Below are 19,351 nucleotides of genomic sequence, written 5' to 3' on the forward strand. Positions count from 1 at the left end.
AAGAGAGCCTGAGAAGAAGCCATTGCTCTTGTGAATGAGCATGCACCCCTAGAGGTGAAGTCAATTCAATTTTTCAATTTAATTCAATTCAAGTTTATTTGTATAGCGCTTTTTACAATACAAATCGTTACAAAGCAACTTTACAGAAAATTATGTTTCTACAATATTTAGTAGTAGCTAGTAGTTTGTGCACGTTTGACAGGATTTTAGAAAAAAAAAATAATAATAATACAAGACGTAGTCAGCTAGATGATGAACTATCAATATTATTAATTAATAGTAATTATATGATGCAGTCACACATGTAGCAATAATTGTTAGTTCTGTTTGTTGATTCAAGGTTAGGATCATCTGGGGTCCTCTGAGGGTCAGCATCATCTCTTCTCAGGTGTTCTGGATCCAGACTGGAGCTTGTGTAAAAAACCACAAGTCAAACCATGTGCCTCATAAATCAAGAGATAGCCTTCATTATTAATGATACATTCTCTGTTTAGTGTTTGGTTTCACCAAAAATACAAACAACTGGCCAGATCCAACCAGAAGTTGTACATCACTATCTGACCACTATCTGTTTTAGAGAAATGATACAGATTCAGGAAAATTGATTAGTCACTCAATACCAACTATTGATTATTGCTAAAATTTTTCCCGTAGTTTGAAATTAAATACATTTTTCTCGTCAAGATACAAAAGTTTGATAAGGTTAAATATTTACATAGAGTATAACAACAACAACGACAATAATAATAATTAGATTTAAAACAAAAATTACTTTTCATGGATTTCTCTTAAAAGGGAAAACAAAAATGTAGTTACAGGGCTATAAAACATCTTTGTAAAAAAATGTTTTTAATATAATAATATATAATGCAATGAAAGACAGACAGACAGACACTTTATACCTCCTATGTTCAGTTGAGCGTCTCATTGCCAGAAAATGGCTCTGGAGAATTACACTTTTTAATGACTGATTACATCTAGAAGATGATTGTTATTATATTAATAACATTTGTTTCTTCATCCAGATGATCTGAATAATAACCTTAATCAAGCAGTCTGCAGATACGAAACTGGAGCTGAAGGACTTTCTGTAAGTGAACCTGAATCTATTGTACTTCATAGGGACAGAGAATTAGTCAATTACAGACCAAAAATCTTCTCTGTCAAAAGTACTAGAAAAGCCAGTATCCTCACAGCTATGTTCCTTCTCAGAGAGAAATGGTATCTGAAGGTTTCTAATTAGGATCTCTCTCTATATGCACAACTGGAACTTATTGCATATGACACTATTGACCAAAACATTATTTTGACTAGACTACAAAATGATATTGGCATTAGTGGAATTGCATTTGCATGGCTCAAATCTTACTTATCTGACCATCATCAATTCATAGCAGTGAATGGATGGGTATCATATTGATCACAAGTACAATATGGAGTACAAGGCTCAGTATTAGGATCGATGCTTTTCACACTTTACATGTTACCCTTGGGGGATATCATCAGAAATTTTCCAGAAACACTTCCCATAACACCCAACGTACTTGTTACATCCCAAGAAGATGGCATCTATGCTAATATTAGTCATTTTCTTTCTTATTCTGAGGTCACCGTAGCCACCAGATCCAGTCTGTATCCAGATCAGATGGTCACTTCAGTCAACTGGATCAAACCGGTTGATAAGAAGGATCAACATCTGGCCATGTACAGTAATAGCACACATTTGCAGAACTCGATCAAGGCAAAGTACGTGCACACACTGAAGATGTTATCACTGATGTTTTGGGGGGGTTCTTTCATTTTTGTCCTAGTAGACATGGTGTAAAGGTGCGATCACTTTTATTGTTGCTCTGCGAAAATCAAAAATACATTAAAAATAAATCACTGCGAACTGAGGTTTGTTTGTGAATGCTAAAAGTTTCCCATGCAGATTTCGCTCATTTTCAAGTGAGTCACTTCAATACGGTGTTCACCAGCAGAAAGTTGGTTAACTTGAAAGGCTTTTGTTTCCACATACACATTGAAAAGACAAGTGTAAACACACTTCAAATGCAATGTTATCCGAATAGCGTGTCCTGGTCCAGATGTAGTCAAGGACCCATTGTGATCGGATCTCAGTGTAATGTAAACGCAATCCAGCCATCGTTTCTGCATTCATAGAGCGACATCACGCAAAACCCCGCCCCCTCTCGCAAACTGTCAGAAAACACCCATGTGGAACACTAATGAGACTCCTACACTTACCTTTGTTTTGTAAAATGTCCCACGATTGAAAACGCTTTTCAAAAGAAAACTACCACTTCAAATTGACTTTGTACCAAACCATTCTTTGCAGACTTATTTAAATATTGCACGAGAAAGACAGATCGGATCGGTCATCCAGATAGAAAGGTCAGTTGATGTTGCCAAGTGTAAATGCGCTTTGTTCCGATTGACTGATGATCCGATCTGCTTAATCAGATCACTGTAATTGCATGTTAATTCCAAGTGTAAACGCAGCCAAAGTTACTTCTGTTGTGAGCTATGCTTTACTACTGACAACAGACAATGTGACCGCACAAACTTAGAAAATCGTCAGAGGCTCTTCTGAAAAAATAATTTTAGTCACCATTTGTTTATATTTTTTAAATATTTTTTTTAATAATAATCCACATTCATCAACATTTCAAATGCATTTATACAAAAAGAAAAAAAAAGAAAAAAAGTGTACCCTTGTAGATAACTGACTTTGGGTTATGGAAGTAACTGCATTTTCCATTTCAAAAATAGTAATTTGATGTAATGTAAGCAGAACTTGGGTTTCTGGATAAAACCAACACAATCTCCAATATACTGCAGAATTACACAGCATATTCACAATCAACAATCTGAAGTATAGACTTCATATAACCGTAGAATTCTGGTCATTTAAATGCCTGTATTTTGAAGAAAGGCATCTCATCCTAAACCTTCCTCTAATCTGACTTAGATATACTATTCGCATTTGTGTAGTGAACCTTAATGTACTACTCTATGCTTCATAGATCAGAAGGCAAAAAAAAAAAAAAAAGGGAACAAAGTGAATATATCATTACAAGAGTTTTAGACAGCAGTCATGTATTCATATCAATGAGTTACCATTTTCAATGGTTCTCTCATCCAGCTTGTGTATTACAAATAAAGAGGAAAAAAAATCTGCCTTGATTACCAACTGCTTTAAAATTAGAAAAATGCATATGTACTGAGAAAACTCAACAAGGACCAACCCAAACATCGTGGAGGAAGAGGCTACAAATCAAACTGGTGTCAGCAGAGGGTAAAGCATACTGAAATCCAAAGTGCTTTCAGGGAGGCTGAGAGGATCAGGGGTGCAGCAGTCCATCTTGACAGGTCTCTTAGGGAGGGGAGATTTCGACGGTGGACGGCCAGCGCTCTCAGAACCTCAGATGGGACTTGTGTTTGACCATGTATCTGTAGAAGAGATGAAGATGATAATGAGCTATATAACGCTATTGAGGTTACTATTAGGGTTGGAAAATGCATCGTTTCATTGCTCAATTATTTAATTAACCAGGGACAGGTTCACATGATCAACTTCAAAAGGCTACACAGTGATCAAAGACGTACATCTGTAAACATATATAAAATCAAAAATACTGTTGGAACATGTTCCTCTCCAGTGTGTGCCATGCTACAGGTGGACTGAAAGGACATGGCGCTGCAATCCTGACCTGTCTAGTGTTTCCCAGAAGCGGAGGAAGACGGGCCGGTCCAGATGTCGTTTGTGGTGGCTTAACTCCAGTACAGTCACGTCCCACTTCTGCACGTTTGGGTCCATCCGTGCCTCGTCATACTTCAGGTGAAAGGCTCGGACTAAATGAAAAGAGGCATGAAATGAAACTCTTTTGCCCATTTTAAATGCATTGTAAATAATGTGCTGCGTTTTCCTTGACCAAACTCACTTTTGGCAAATATATCCACGGGGGATCCATCAGGCAGCAGCCACGGCCAGCCCTTGAACTGCCAGGCAGGACCCTGGACGAAGACGGCCACTACACGATCCCTGTGAACAAACAACGACAAAATCAGTCTCAAATTGACTGTTCAGGCCTGAGTTACTGCATATGAAGGGCATTCAAAATTGGTAATTTGCTGGTAGGTTGCAATTTTCAGTTTGGGGGGTGAAAGCATTGACAGAACAGTGGCATTTGATTAGCGATTCTCCAATGCCATGTTTGACTGTGAGCATCTATTTCGTGAAAACAACACGGATAAACTTCAACAGCTAAACAAGTCTGCTGTCTGGATGCTAGGTCTAATCTGACAACATTGATTTCTCAATTTGAATTAATCTTCATTTTGATGATCCGATATTTATTCTTCACAAAATTGCTCTTTAAAAGTTGAGTGATAAAACATCACTAAGCATTACTCATAGCTCACCTACCATCAAAATAACTGCAATAAGCTCTGTGCCTTTCGTTATAAAAGACTTTTAACTGCAAAGAGACAACAATATAGCATTACAGGATTTTGCTTAAAATTTGCATTATATTACAAATTCATTATATTGTACTTAACCGGTTAGGGATGTAAAGTACGTTTGAATAAATCTGTCATGAAAACAAGTTATTACAGTGAACTGGAGTAGAAAATATTAAAAAGTGTAAACAAAGACTGCCTTAAAGTGCAATTGAAATATTTGTTTACAGCTCAGCATTGATTATTTGTAAAAACTGTTTAATTGACTTAAACTATTGTTTTTTATTTTTCTTGGTAAAAGAATCAATTCAGTCATTATTAACAAAGTTAGATTAGAGAGAGAGAGAGAGAGAGAGAGAGAGAGAGAGAGAGAGAGAGAGAGAGAGAAAGATAGAAAGATAGATAGAGAGACAGACAGACAGACAGACAGACAGACAGATAGATAGATAGATAGATAGATAGATAGATAGATAGATAGATAGATAGATAGATAGAGAGACAGATAGAGAGACAGATAGAGAGACAGATAGAGAGACAGATAGATAGATGAGCTCACCAGTCCTGTGGGGCGAGTTTGAGCGGCTGGTCGATCACTCTGTAGGGTACTGTGACACTGATGGCTGCTCCGCCAGGCTGAACCTGATCTTTACGTCTCTGCAGCAGAACCTCGTTGTCCCTCTGAATTCCCTGCTTCTTCTTATCATCTGATGTGACAAACCTGCCAAGAAAAAAAAAAATTTTTTTCAGCCAGATAAAATACATTTTATTTGCATCATTGATACCACACTAAATTTCCATCACGCTTCCATCAAGGTCACAAAACTCTGGACTTTTGGTAGTTCCTAGGATAGCAAAGTCCACTAAAGGAGGTGCAGCTTTTTAACATTTGGCCCTCAAACTCTGGAATAGCCTTCCTGATAATGTTCGGGGTTCAGACACACTCTGTTTAAATCTAGATTAAAAACATATCTCTTCCAACAAACATTCGAATAATGCATCTCATAAATTGTGACTGCAGTTGTATCTGATCAAAATGCACATTCTTATCCTTTAGCTTGAGTTAAACTAGTTAATTTTACTTTGTTGGAACAGCAGCTACACTAATTTTGTCTCCGTTTCCCTGTTTTGCCACTGGATTTACATGTAACTAGGATTTACACAAGCTCCAGTCAGGTTCCAGAACACCTGAGAAGAGATGGTGCTGACCCCTCAGGGGACGTCAGATTATGCTAACCCTGAAACAACATACAGAACTAACAAATATTGCTACTATGCAATCACATAATTGCTGTTAATAGGGTTTATCATCTGGCTGACTATTTCTTGTATGAATTTTTCTGAAAATTCCTGTCATATCCACATAAACTGACAGTCACCCCTTACAAGCTACTTCTAAATATTGTAGAAACTTAATTTTCTGTAAAGTTGCTTTGCAATGCTTTGTATCGTAAAAAGCGCTATACATATAAACTTGAACTGAATTGTCTCCAGACACTGTCTAACACATAATTAACATGAACAGAGGATAAAACACTGATTCATTCTCATTTGAATCACCTCTGAATGTGCATGCACAGGCCTGAGAGCAGCTTCAACTTTACACATTCAATTCCAAAAGATGTCAGAGCAGAGGAAATATTAGCAGAAACTGTCATATCTATGTCACTGTCATTTTTTATTCATAATAATATCACTATGTAAAGCCAAAATATTAATATTCAAAAGCGTCATTGTTTAAAATTCATTAAATGTTTGACACTGTTAAATTTCTTTAAAAGTTTCACTTTTTGAATGGAATTAGTGAAAAATCTACTTGTTGATGATATTCTAATTATATGACCAGCACCTGTACATAAATTTTATATACATATATACATATATATATACACACACACATACATGTATACACATATACATATATATATATATACACACACACATACATGTATACACATATACATATATATACACACATACATATATACACATATACATATATATACACATGTACACACATACATATATATATATATATATATATATATATATATATATATATATATATATATTAGAGGCCGCAGAGAGGGCTTCTCGGTGGCTGTGGATCCGTAGGGGGGATCCGTAGGGGGGATCCGTGGAGCAACATGCCACTTGGACATAAGCCGGGGACTGATCACCCCCGGCTGGGTCGCCCGGGTGAGGGTGTATGAAGATTAAAGACCCGAAACACCCTATGACCCCGGGTTTTTCACTGATGACGTGTCCAAGTAGCACCAGAAGGTGTTTTCAAACTCTAACCTACCTGGCACAGCCAGTGACCTCCAGGAAAGTCTGGATGACATCCACGAATAGAGTGGCGACGGCTGGAGAGACAGCAGACAGCTCGGAAAGACGGCAACCAGGGCAGGGAGGGCTAGCCCCCCGACCTGCAGCTCCTGAGAGGGAGCACCCACAACAAGCTACGAAGAACCCCACCGAAATATACCCCCAGGGATACCCGAGAGGGGGGGAAGAATGAGCATCCCAATCGGACGGAATTACTGGTAACGACCCAAGCAAATGGACAACGGAATACGAGCGCAGTCTGTATTTGCGGCAAGGTCTGCAAAAACCTGAAGATCCACCAAGCAAAGATGGCCTGCCTCAGGAGGGATCAAGTGAAGCTACGCTCAGGTACGGCAGCTGGGGCAGCAGTTACTGTCACGCCGGCTGCTGAACCTGGTGAGACGGAGGAGGAGCCGGGTCCGGAATCTCCCCACAGTACCCGGAACCTCCAAGCCACACAAATCCCCCCACCAAGCAGGAAATCGGAACACCGCAGGGTGAAGTGGCCTGCCGCAAACAACAAGGAGTGGCTTAAGCTGGACGAGGATGTAGACAAGTGCCTGGAATCCATCTCAAAGGGCAGTGTCGACCAGAAGCTCCAGCCCATGTGTACCATCATAATGAACATGGGAGCAGAGCGGTTTGATGTCGAGGAAAGAAGAGGAGATAGGAATCCAGCGAAGCTCAACCGGCGAGAAGCCAAGATCAGTCAGCTGAGACAAGAACTAAAATCCCTGAGACGTCAGTTCAAGATGGCCAAGGAAGAAGAAAGGACTGCCTTGTCAGAACTCACAAACATCATAAGGAAGAGACTCATCTCACTGAGGAGAGCAGAACGGCACTGAAGGAAGGGCAAGGAAAGGGCTCGGGAACGTAGTGCTTTCATTGGCAACCCCTTCAGCTTTATCAAGTGGCCACCTCGCTTGCCTGGTAGAGGAGATCGACAACCATCTCCACGCCACTTTTAGTGACACCTTGAGGGACCATGACCTCGAACCTTGCATTGGATTTGGTGGCGCCACCTGAACCAGGGACCCAATTCGACTGTGCTGAACCCACGCTGAAAAAGGTGGAAGAAGCCGTTAGAACGGCAAGATCCAGCTCCGCTCCCGGTCCCAGCGGGGTCCCCTATAAGGTCTACAAGCAGTGCCCGCAGCTCCTAAAACGTCTCTGGAAGATCCTGAAGGTAATCTGGGGGAAGTGGGGAAGTTCTTTGATAGCTCCCTGAAGGACTCAGCTGCTATAAAACAAACCAAGTGCGACCTGACTACCTGGCTCACAGCGATTGACAGATCTGGCCTCCCCAGAAAATTCAAAACCTGGATCTACCAGCACGGAGTCTTGCCAAGAATACTTTGGCCCCTGTTAGTCTACGAGGTACCAACATCAACAGTCGAGGTTTTAGAGAAGTCTATCAGCCAGTTCCTCAGAAAATGGCTGGGGCACCCTCCGTCCTTGAGCAGCATTGCCCTTTACGGCCATTCAACCAAACTGCATCTTCCTTTGAGTGGACTATCAGAGGAGTTCAAAGTCACCCGCTACAGAGAGGTATTGATGTACAGGGACTCCAGAGACACAAAAGTCGCAGCAGCAGGAATCCTCGTGAAGACCAGGAGAAAGTGGCAGGCACAAGAAGCCGTCACTAAAGCTGAGGCACAACTAAGGCACAAAACGCTGGTGGGCTCCGTGGCAATGGGACGAGCAGGTCTTGGTTGTTTTCCCAAGCCACGTTACGATCTGGCTCGTGGAAAAGAGAGGTGCAGACTGATTCAGGACGAGATACGAGCAGAGGTGGAGGAAGAACGCTACACCAAAATGGCCAGCATGTCCATACAAGGAGCGTGGACCAGGTGGGAACATGCAGATCCACGCAGAATAACCTGGGCAGAGCTCTGGAAAGCAGAGCCAATTCGGATTAAGTTTCTTGTCCAATCCGTCTATGACGTCCTCCTAAGCCCAGCTAACCTGCACACCTGGGGCCTGGCAGACACTCCTGAGTGCAAGCTGTGCCAGAAGAGGGGCACACTGGAGCACATTTTGAGCAGCTGCTCAAGAGCGCTAGGGGAAAGGCCGTACCGCTGGCGCCACGTCCAGGTGCTAAAGGCTTTGGCGGACTCCGTCTGCACAGCGAGCCAGCTCAGCAAGACCCAGGTAGCCCCCAAACAAACAATCACCTTCATTAGAGCTGGGCAGAAGGAACAATTCCACCGGCCTAGCTCTACGGTGGGGCTCCTCTCCACTGCTCGTGATTGGCAGCTTCAGGTTGACCTTGGAAGACAGCTTAAGTTCCCAGGCAACACCACAGCCACTTCTCTCCGCCCAGACATGGTGCTAACATCTGAGTCTGAGTTAAATGAGCCTTGTCCCAGAGAAAACGCCTGCGCTTCTGGATCATGTTTAGATATGGCTTCTTTTTTGACCTATAGAGTTTTAGCCGGCAACAGCGAATGTCACCGACAATGTTTTCTGGAAGTATTCCTGAGCCCATGTTGTGATTTCCATTACAGACTGTATGTGATGCAGTGCCGTCTAAGGGCCCGAAGATCACTGGCATCCAGTATGGTTTTCCGGCCTTGACCCTTACTCACAGAGATTGTTCCAGATTCTCTGAATCTTTGGATGATATTATGCACTGTAGATGACAATAACTTCAAACTCTTTGCAATTTTTCTCTGAGAAACTCCTTTCTGATATTGCTCCACTATGTTTCGCAGCAGCATTGGGGGAATTGGTGATCCTCTGCCCATCTTGACTTCTGAGAGACACTGCTACTCTGAGAGGCTCTTTTTATACCCAATCATGTTGCAATTTGACCTAATAAGTTGCAAATTGGTCCTCCAGCTGTTCCTTATATGTACATTTAACTTTTCCGGCCTCTTATTGCTAGCTGTGTGTAGCTCTCGTGAAATACAAAATTAGCCAATATTTGGCATGACATTTCAAAATGTCTCACTTTCAACATTTGATATGTTATCTATATTCTATTGTGAATAAAATATAAGTTTATGAGAGTTGTAAATTATTCCATTCCTTTTTTACTCAATTTGTAGTGTCCCAACTATTTTGGAATACACACACACACACACACATATATACATACATATGCGAGCTGAGAGATTCGCTCGTGCTCATTATTTTAATGTGCATACTGTATACGCACTGCAGACCGAGTATGTGTGAACCTGTATAATGTATAACAAATATATTTCAACACCTGAGGCACCGCTACAATGAGCTCTATGACCAATGCTTGGCAAATAAGAAAAAAAATTCCCTGGACACAGAATTTATTTGTTTATTTTTTTGCCACATGTCTAGACATATGGACCATAGGGTTGTGCCGATAGACGATAGTATCGTGTATCGACGATCGTCAGAAATATCGACATAAGCAGAATTCTTATAAAGACGATATTAGGCTCATTTTCCTATTAATGTATTAGATTATAATAATAATAACTATTATTTTTATTTTTATTAGGCTGCTTATTATAATTCGGCTTTTAAACTGCCCAGCTATTTCACTGCCTGCATTTCACACACACACACACCTCGCACGTGCAGGAGGATTACAGCATGTGGTCGGTGAAGTTGTAACGCTTTGACTCGGATAATTCCTTAAATCCATGAAATGAAAGAGATAGAAAACGTCGAGTTGGTGTCCCACACATTTAATGGCTGGTATACGGCAAACCCGCTCTTCTCATACATGAGAGATTTTTGTGACACCTCTTTCTTGGTGTCACAAATAAAGTAAAGATAAAATAATTAACAAGGCGGCAGAGCGAATTTATTCTCCATAGTGCATGGTTCTCATGTAGTCCTTTTCTTAAAGACTGATCACTTAACTTATAAAACACACTATGTGGTGATGATGTAGAAGGACTACGTGAGAACCACTATGGATAATAAGTTAAATCTGCCGCCTTGTTATTATTTTCATGCACACCGCATATAATGTGATGCATGCAAAATACGTAGTTTTGGCCGTTACAAAGTCTCTATCCACAAACAGACGTACATCGTCTACAGATATAAGGTATTTCATTGCACTTTAACAAGTAATCTAAACGGCCTATATACTGTATGTGCAATATATTAAACGAGCCCTCACTGAGTTTAATGCCACAGTTATGTTAGACTGCATCTCATTCTTGTTTCTGTGACGGTGCGTCAGACTCATGAGCGCTGTATGACTGATGCATCAGTTCAATTCAACTTTACTACAAATATATCAACTTTCCTGTTTTAAATACTTTATATTTAAATGTTCGTTTATGCCCAATATTAGTGTTTAACTGTTGGACTTTAAATGAAATCTGCTATTGATTTTCACCGTTGACTGATTTTGCAGAACATTTAGACTGATAACTTCCCTGCGCAGATGCGGACATGCGATATGACAGTTGCGTCCGACTATGTGTGAACTAGCTGTTTTAAATACAGTATTTTTATATTTAACGTTAGTTAAATCAGTCAGTATGTTTGAAAGTAATTTTTTTATTTATTATTGGTGACTCCATAGGCTCTCTCTCGCGCACCTGCGCGGTTTAAAACACCAAATAGTTATGCTATGACAAGAACAAAGAGTCTCTCTCTTGCTCCACCCATGCTCGATAATATTGTGTATCGTCGATCTCACGGGCTACACTAATAGACTAAATATAGAATATATTCCTATAAAGCCAATGAGATCAGATTACTTGATGGCCTTTTTAGCCAAACCTGATGCAGAGGAAAAAAACTGGTTTGGCTGGTCAGAGTTGGTTAACTTTACACGGTGACCTGGTTACTTTATGCTATTTTAAGAATGGCTTCATGTCAGTTTTGACTAAAAACATTTGAATTACTCTAACAGGAATGAAGGACATTTGTTTTTTGATAAAAATTGTAACTAAATTTACCAGCCGTTTGAATTAAGTCGTAACTTTCCTATTAATCATCTAATCAGCACTTACTTGAGGTCCTGTAAGAGATCCTTGGCATTGAGCATTGTGATTAAAGATGTTGTAGCTGCAGGGATGATGATAATGGGAGTTCTAGAACCTGAAAAAAACATTTGTTGTTGTTAAAAATAAACCAGCTAAATGCAGTGATCCTACACAATGAGAAATGCATAATCAATGCATTTAAAAAAATTAGACATTGAAATTCGGTAGGTTTTTAAAAAATACACAAAAAAATAAGCTTTTACTTGACACAAGATGATCTAGTCAACTAAATATATATTTAGTGTGCGTGTATATACATTCTAGAGAAAAAAAATACTTTACGCTATATAGTGGTATAAAACCATATAAATTGATAAAGACCAATTATAAAAACATGCTTGTTCAAAACAGTATATTTCCATTCCTCATCCATGTTGTTAAAGACATACCTTTCTTTTGGTTAGGCGGGGGTCTTGCTTGAGAGACTAAAGACAAAACAAAAACCAAATATGGACATTGTTAATCTGGAAAGAAATTATTTGATAAAATAAATTATAAATACATTTATGCACAAGATACTACTATGAATATTCATAGTCATTAGATGAACATTTGTAACATTTCATACGGGTCTAAAATGATGCAGGACAATTTGTCTTTTGCAATGCCATCTCAAGCTTAAAAGAGCATTGATTGTTTGATTGGATTGGGTTGTGCTACGTGAGTTTCAGTTAAACAACAAAATCACTGATCATTAAGATAAGCTTTTCAGCTACACTGAAAAAAAATTAATGATTTAGTTGACTAACTTGGCGTTAATGTAGAAGAAAGCATTTTGAATTATAATACATAACTGAAATTAGGGCTGCAACAACTAATCGATAAAATAGATTATTATCAATAATGAAAATCATCGACATTGATTCTCATTATCGATTAGTCGGATATGCCCACAGCACAAGTACAGTTTCAGCCGGTCGCATCAAGTTACAGCACTGAATAACATACAGTTGTGTTCAAAATTATTCAACCCCCTTGACTTGCAAGACAATTTGCTGTGGAGGATAACATTTTATGAAATCAATTTAACAAAGGCATCAGTAAAGTATTAGAGAAAGTTTGTTAATACACTTTTGAGTGATTCTGAGAATGGAACATTGATGAATCATGATAAAATTCGAATTGGCTCTAAACATTCATGTTCAAAATTATTCAACCCCCTTTGTGCAGAATCTTTTATTCTTTAAAATTACCTATAAACGCTGTCTGTAAGTGTTTAGAAGCTTCGGTCACCTCTCTACTACAGTTTTGGCCCATTCCACACCTGAAAAAGCTTTCAGATCACTGATAATCTTTGGTTTTCACATTGCCACTGCTTTCTTCAAATTCAACCAGATATTTCAAATGAGAATTAAGCCTGGAGACTGAACAGGTCACTCAAGTACATTCTTTGACTGATCCCTGAATCAAGCAGTAGTAGATTTGGATGTGTACTTGACTGGCCTGCAGGAAAGTCCATTGATCATCAGCTTCAGTTTTTGCACCAAAGGCATCACAATTCTTGTCAAAATGGCCTGACACTTTAAAGAATCCATCATACAGTCATGATTTCCACTTCCTTCTACAGTAAAGAAACCCCATAACAGGACTGATCCACCTCCAAGTTTGAGGATGGAGATGGTGTTCTTCTGCTTATGAGCTTTGCCTTTTTTTGCAGCAGACATACCGCTGATCCATGGGTCCAAAAAGTTCCAGTTTGGTCACATCACTCCATAAAACATTCCTCCAGAGCTCCACAGGTCCACACAAATGAATTTGATCAAGCTCAAGTTGGCTTTTTGTTCTTCTTGATCAAGAGTGGTATTTATCAAGATGTCTCAACATGAAGGCCATACTCGTCTAGTGTTTTTCTTACACACTGCATTGAAATTGTTTTCCTCCTTTCATCGGGTCATCTTGCAAGTCTTTGGCTGTAAATTGCAGGTTTTTTTCTCAGTTGCTCTGATTAAACATTTTATGATATTGTGCTTTTTCTTCCACAACCTCAAAGATTTTCTGGTAAAACACACTTTAAGCTAAGGAATAAGGCTGAGAGCTGTGTCTCTAGGAACTTTCAATGTCTTGGAAATCTTCATATAGCCTTAGCCTTTCTAAAGTACTACGATATTTATTCTCTTTAGCTTTTGTGAGATCTCTGTTGACATTTTTGCTACTCAACTTCAATACATGCATGGGCCAAACTGTATGTGTAACAGCTCAAGCTAATTCTGTTTTTAATAGAGTTTCTAAAGGCTTAATTGTGTTTTGAGACGGTTTTATTCCCCACCATAAAAATAAGTGATTTAAAAACAGCAATGTTGAATGCTATGACATAGCAGTATTATTAAAAAATCTTATAACTCAAATATATTACATTATATATTGACAATATCACTTTTAATATGCCAGTGAATTGTTATAGATTCAAGTTTTATTATATCCTGGATCTTCAGGAAAGCTTGTATTTGTAAAGTACTGCAGTCTCTAGGGGGTTGAATAATTTTGAACAACTGTATTTCTATGGACAAAATGCATCTAAAATAGCGGAGGAAACAGAATGAGCTCCTGCAGGTTAAGTCATCCAAGCTGCCCAAAACATGAGAAATCTTTAGTTTGAGCTTCAAGCTGATACATTAGCGTAATGGCTTGCCTTTCAGTCGCTTTGATAGAGACGTGTGTGCGTCCTCAGTGCAAAAACTTTCAGTTAACGGTCCTATCCTTATATGTAAATGTCACATTCACGCAAACCTTTCCATTGTTGCATAAAGGTCCGTTCTGTCATGCTGCATTAAGTTGAAATCTTTACTGAAAGAATGCAGGCACGGGCGTTAATCAGATGAAACACGAGAGAGACAACATTCAACGCAAAAACATTAATTGTGCTGAAATATCTGTTGTTTAACATTTATATTTAGGTTTAAAAGTCAACATGCAGAGCAAGCAGTTTATGAGAGTAGGAACTGTAAAGGGTATATATAAAGGAGAGCATGTTTGATAGGTGGTAAAAAAAAATATTTTTTTTTTTAGGGAAGAGAGGGCCCTTGAAAAGTCTGGAATATATATTTTCAAGGGGAGGGGTGCCCATTAGGACTGCCTATGCATAGGGCCCGGGATCTTTTGCAGCGCCCCTGATGGCAGCCATCCCCTCTGCATATATATTTTTTTGAGAATGTTGCACTCCTGTTGCCGTTTGTTATTCTGCACGAAACTTCATGCCAATAAATAAGAAATATTGCTGACTTGTGCGTTTGCAGCGCTCTCTTTACGTTCGTCCGTTATTTGACGTTGAAAAAGGAAACTTTTTAGACATGGAAAATCGATTTTACAGCTGATTCAATGAACACTGATGTCTTAAAAATCGAAAATGATTTTTTTCACAAAAGTGACAGCCCTAGTGTCAACAGTGATGACTAGATAAACACAAACCCACATTTATTTTTTGACCACTGAAAAAAATGGGAAGAATACGGCTAACTTTATAACTACAAATGTTCTTCGCAATAACACTCTTTACTGCTCAAAAACATTCAACCACAGGAGCTCCGTTAATATGACTGAACTGAACTACAAAAAAAAAGTATTGTGCTAACCCAAAATGGTGCTCTTTGCACATGCACAGAAGATAAAACATTACTTAACAGATACAACAATTTGAACAAAGCTGCACTGGGATCTCAATATCAACCATTCAGGGCCTTAAAATGAAGAATCCAAAGGAAAAGTTTCTTACGAACTGGAATCTAAAATCATACCCAGATAACTTCAATACTTAATGCAAATTATAGAAAAAATTATATTTATGACACTTCAAAGGTATGTCCTAGAGGGAAACAACATACCTTTCTTGTTTTAACATTACTTATACATCAGACAGTCTGCTTTAAATACAATAAGTTTCAGCTGTACACATCAGACAGTCCGCTTTAAATACAATAAGTTTCAGCTGTACACAAAGTGACCAACATTTGGTTTTCAAGCACTGAAAATGGGTAGTGATCAACAATCTGAAAATGGAGCCTCATTGAGATCCCCGTATCTCCAGGACTGAATGATAGAGGGCCTGGATAATGAAGATTCCAAACTAAACGTTTAAAACTTGAATCTTAAATGATATGGCCACGTTTTTTAATAAATCCTGAGTTATAGGGACACAAACTTTGGAAAAAATTATATTTATGGCACTCACACAGGTATGATTAATGCAATTGTTTTGACAGAAGTAAACAAGATACTTCTCTATTTTCAACAGTGTTTATTCTTCCGACATTCCTCTTTAAAAGAAAGGAAGTATATTTATGCAAATTAGGGCTGTGCGATTAATTTAAAATCAAATCGCAATTACTCCAATATCCCGGAGTAATTCATTTACTCAAACAGTACACTGACTGAACTGCTGTGAAAAGAGAACTGAAGATGAACACCGAGCCGAGCCAGATAACAAACAAAACATTGACTCGTTCTCGAGTCAAGAACCATTTCTGTTAGACAGAGTCGAGCCGAGTCGAGAACCGAGGAGCTGATGATACTGCACATGTGTGATACAGCGTGAAGCAGACCGACACACAGAGCGTCTGAACCGAACTGATTCTTTTGGTGATTGATTCTGAACTGATTCTGTGCTAATGTTATGAGCCCAGGTAAACCGAAGGCTTGAATCAAGGGCAATCATCGCCAATGACGCCATTACATCGAGCGCAAAAGAACCGGTGAACTGTTTTCTTCAACCGGTTTATTGAATCAAACTGTCCGAAAGAACTACTGGTGATCCGAAAACTGATGCAACCGGTTCTTGACTCAGAGTCAGTCTATTGTTCATTATCTGGCTCGGCTCGGTGTTCATCTTCAGTTCTCTCTTCACAGCAGTTCAGTCAGTGTACTGTTTGAGTAAATGAATTACTCCGGGATTTTGGTTTGTTTGAACTCAGAGGGAGTGTTAACCACATTAAAAAAGTTAACAGCTTAAGTCATTTGTGGATTAATGCGTATTGGAGACGCGAACCGTTTAAAACGATTCAGTTCGATTTGGTGAACTGGTTCAAAAAGATCCGGTTACATCGAATGATTAGTTCGCGAACCGGATATCACCAAAATGCTTTGTTTTGAACTCTCTCTCACAACAGACACGGAAGCGAAGACAATGCTGAATAAAGTCATAGTTTTTGCTATTTTTGGACCAAAATATATTTTCGATGCTTCAAAAAATTCTATCTGACTCACTGATGTCACATGGACTACTTTAAAGATGTTTTTCTTACCTTTCTGGACATGGACAGTATACTGTACAAACAGTTTCAATGGAGGGCCTGAGAGCTCTCGGACTAAATCTAAAATATCTTAAACTGTGTTCTGAAGATAAACGGAGGTCTCACGGGTTTGGAACGACATGAAGGTGAGTTATTAATTACATCATTTTGATTATTGGGTGAACTAACCCTTTAAAATCCCAAATACTTAAAAACTTAAAAATGAATAAATCAACCTATGTAACTTATTTAATAATTGACTAAGTAAAACAGTTCTTTATTTACACAAAATAAACTAATATTTCCTGTGAAATTCAATAATTAAGCAAATTCTGTAATAGTAGTAATACAATTATAATATTCCCTGCTAAAAAAAATAGATCAAATCAAATTGCGAATCACAATTGTGTCAAAAAAATTAATAATCGCAATTAGATATGTTCTCCAAATCGCACAGCCCTAATGCAAATTAACCCACATTTGGTTTATGACCATTGCAAATGTGTACAAATTTAATGATTTACCCCTAGAGTCATATTGTGATCTCTATGTCTCTGGAACTAAATCATTTAGGGCTTTAAAAATGAAAATGCCAAAAGGAAAGTTTGTTAAGAACCAATATCTATAAGGGCATTAAGATATCTTTAATACTTCATGAGCTATAAGCACGGAAACTTTGAAGAAAAAAAAACTGGAAAAAAAAAATTATAAGGGAATAATAATACCGTCACATTTGCATTATTACAGGTGCATCATGTTGCACAAAACATTCCTGTAATCTTCAAGATCATCCATACCTGGTCTGGGAACAGGCTGCATAGCTGGTGTTTGGGCCTTTCTAGCCGATGCACCTTCCTACAGAGAAAGAGAGAAACGAGAGAAAAGGTAATGGTGAGTCAGAGGCACTTCAGGTTGGTTCACAGGCCAATCAGTCCTTGAAAAGCAATTTTTAATGGTTTCATCCAAAGATACAATTTGATGACTTCCTTCATGTCGCAGTGGCGTGAAACAGCTAGCTTTGTTACTGTGCGTTTACACCTGATGCGACCTGTGCGAATAAATTGCGCTATTCGCACGTAGTTGAATGCTTGAACATTGCGTTTATTCGCTTCATCTGCATGTGAAATTCACTTCATTTGCACATGAAATTCACTTCACAATAGACGCAAATTCATGTCATGGGAGGGGCTTCTGCCAGTTGAGTTCACGCAGCATTGTGATTTCAACGATAGGATAATTTTCTAAATATTACTGTTATCATGTCATGAAATGTAGTTTAAAAGTATGTTGAAACGCTCAATAAAACTAAACGCAAGCAGCAGCAGTCATATTTGCTGTTATCCACTTATCACAGCTAGGGCTGCAACAACTAATCAACAAAATCGATTATTATCGATAATGAAAATCATCACCTACGATTATCATTATCATCAAACTGGAGCCAGTTGCATCAAATTACAGCATTGAATAAGACATTTCTATGGACAAAATGCTCCTACAAATATTGAAGTAAGTACATAATCCAAGCTTCCCAAAACATGATCAATCTTTAATTTGAGATTCAAGCTGATGTATTAGCGTAATGACTTGCCAGTCAGGCCCTTTACTGATAGGTGTGTGCATCCTCGGCACAAAAAACTTCTAGTTAATGGTCATATCTAGGGGGTGCTCCGATCACGATCGGCCAATCGTTAATGCGCATCTCATATTGGCTGGTAGCCATATCATCCTGGAGCCCAAGACTGGTTGCCCACTTAAGTTAAGCAGGGCTGAGCCTGGTCAGTACCTGGATGGGAGACCTCCTGGGAAAACTAGGTTACTGCTGGAAGAGGTGCTAGTGAGGCCAGCAGAGGCTGCTCACCCTGTGGTCTGTGTGGGTCCTAGCGCCCCAGTGTAGTGATGGGGATACTATACTGTCAACAAGGCCTCAGTTGGTTATTTGTCCAAAAATTACAATAACATTTTTAGAATTACATTTTTTTTTACACATTTCTTAAATATTTCTGTTTTGACTTATGACAGGTCATCTAATAAATTAAGCACTTTATGTTTTCATAGTATTCAGTTGGCACATTTTTAAGGACATTGGGCAGAATGTGGAATAGTGCGTTTTTGTCAGGATGATTAAAACAAAAGAAAATAGGGGTTTTAATCTGATTAATACTAAAAAAAATAATTGGCCTACTAATCAATAATCAAAATAATTGTTAGTTGCAGCCCTTATCACACTATATTTTGATTTCAACAAAGCAGTTTGAGTGAACACAATGAATATGAACACATATGCGGTTGCCATGTTTTAGTTCTAATTAAGTTCTAACATTGTCTAGCCTTCTAACAAAAAAAAAAAAT

The 19,351-nt window shown here is 38.7% G+C and overlaps 1 protein-coding gene across 1 annotated transcript in view; it reads right to left on the reverse strand.

Moving 5' to 3' along the window:
• Positions 1–3,259: 3,259 nt before the first annotated feature.
• LOC132096834 (parafibromin) overlaps positions 3,260–19,351 on the reverse strand; it is a 43,392-nt gene continuing 27,300 nt past the window's right edge. Inside the window, exons 11-17 of the mRNA XM_059502473.1 lie at positions 17,797–17,854; positions 12,167–12,202; positions 11,745–11,832; positions 5,018–5,179; positions 3,942–4,042; positions 3,711–3,852; positions 3,260–3,450 (exon numbers count right to left, since the gene is read on the reverse strand). Of these exons, the coding sequence (XP_059358456.1) occupies positions 3,414–3,450; positions 3,711–3,852; positions 3,942–4,042; positions 5,018–5,179; positions 11,745–11,832; positions 12,167–12,202; positions 17,797–17,854 (624 nt within the window). The 3' untranslated portion in view covers positions 3,260–3,413. The remainder of the gene's footprint in view (positions 3,451–3,710; positions 3,853–3,941; positions 4,043–5,017; positions 5,180–11,744; positions 11,833–12,166; positions 12,203–17,796; positions 17,855–19,351) is intronic.

This window comes from Carassius carassius, chromosome 20 (genome assembly GCF_963082965.1).
Source record: "Carassius carassius chromosome 20, fCarCar2.1, whole genome shotgun sequence".
NCBI lineage: Eukaryota > Metazoa > Chordata > Actinopteri > Cypriniformes > Cyprinidae > Carassius > Carassius carassius.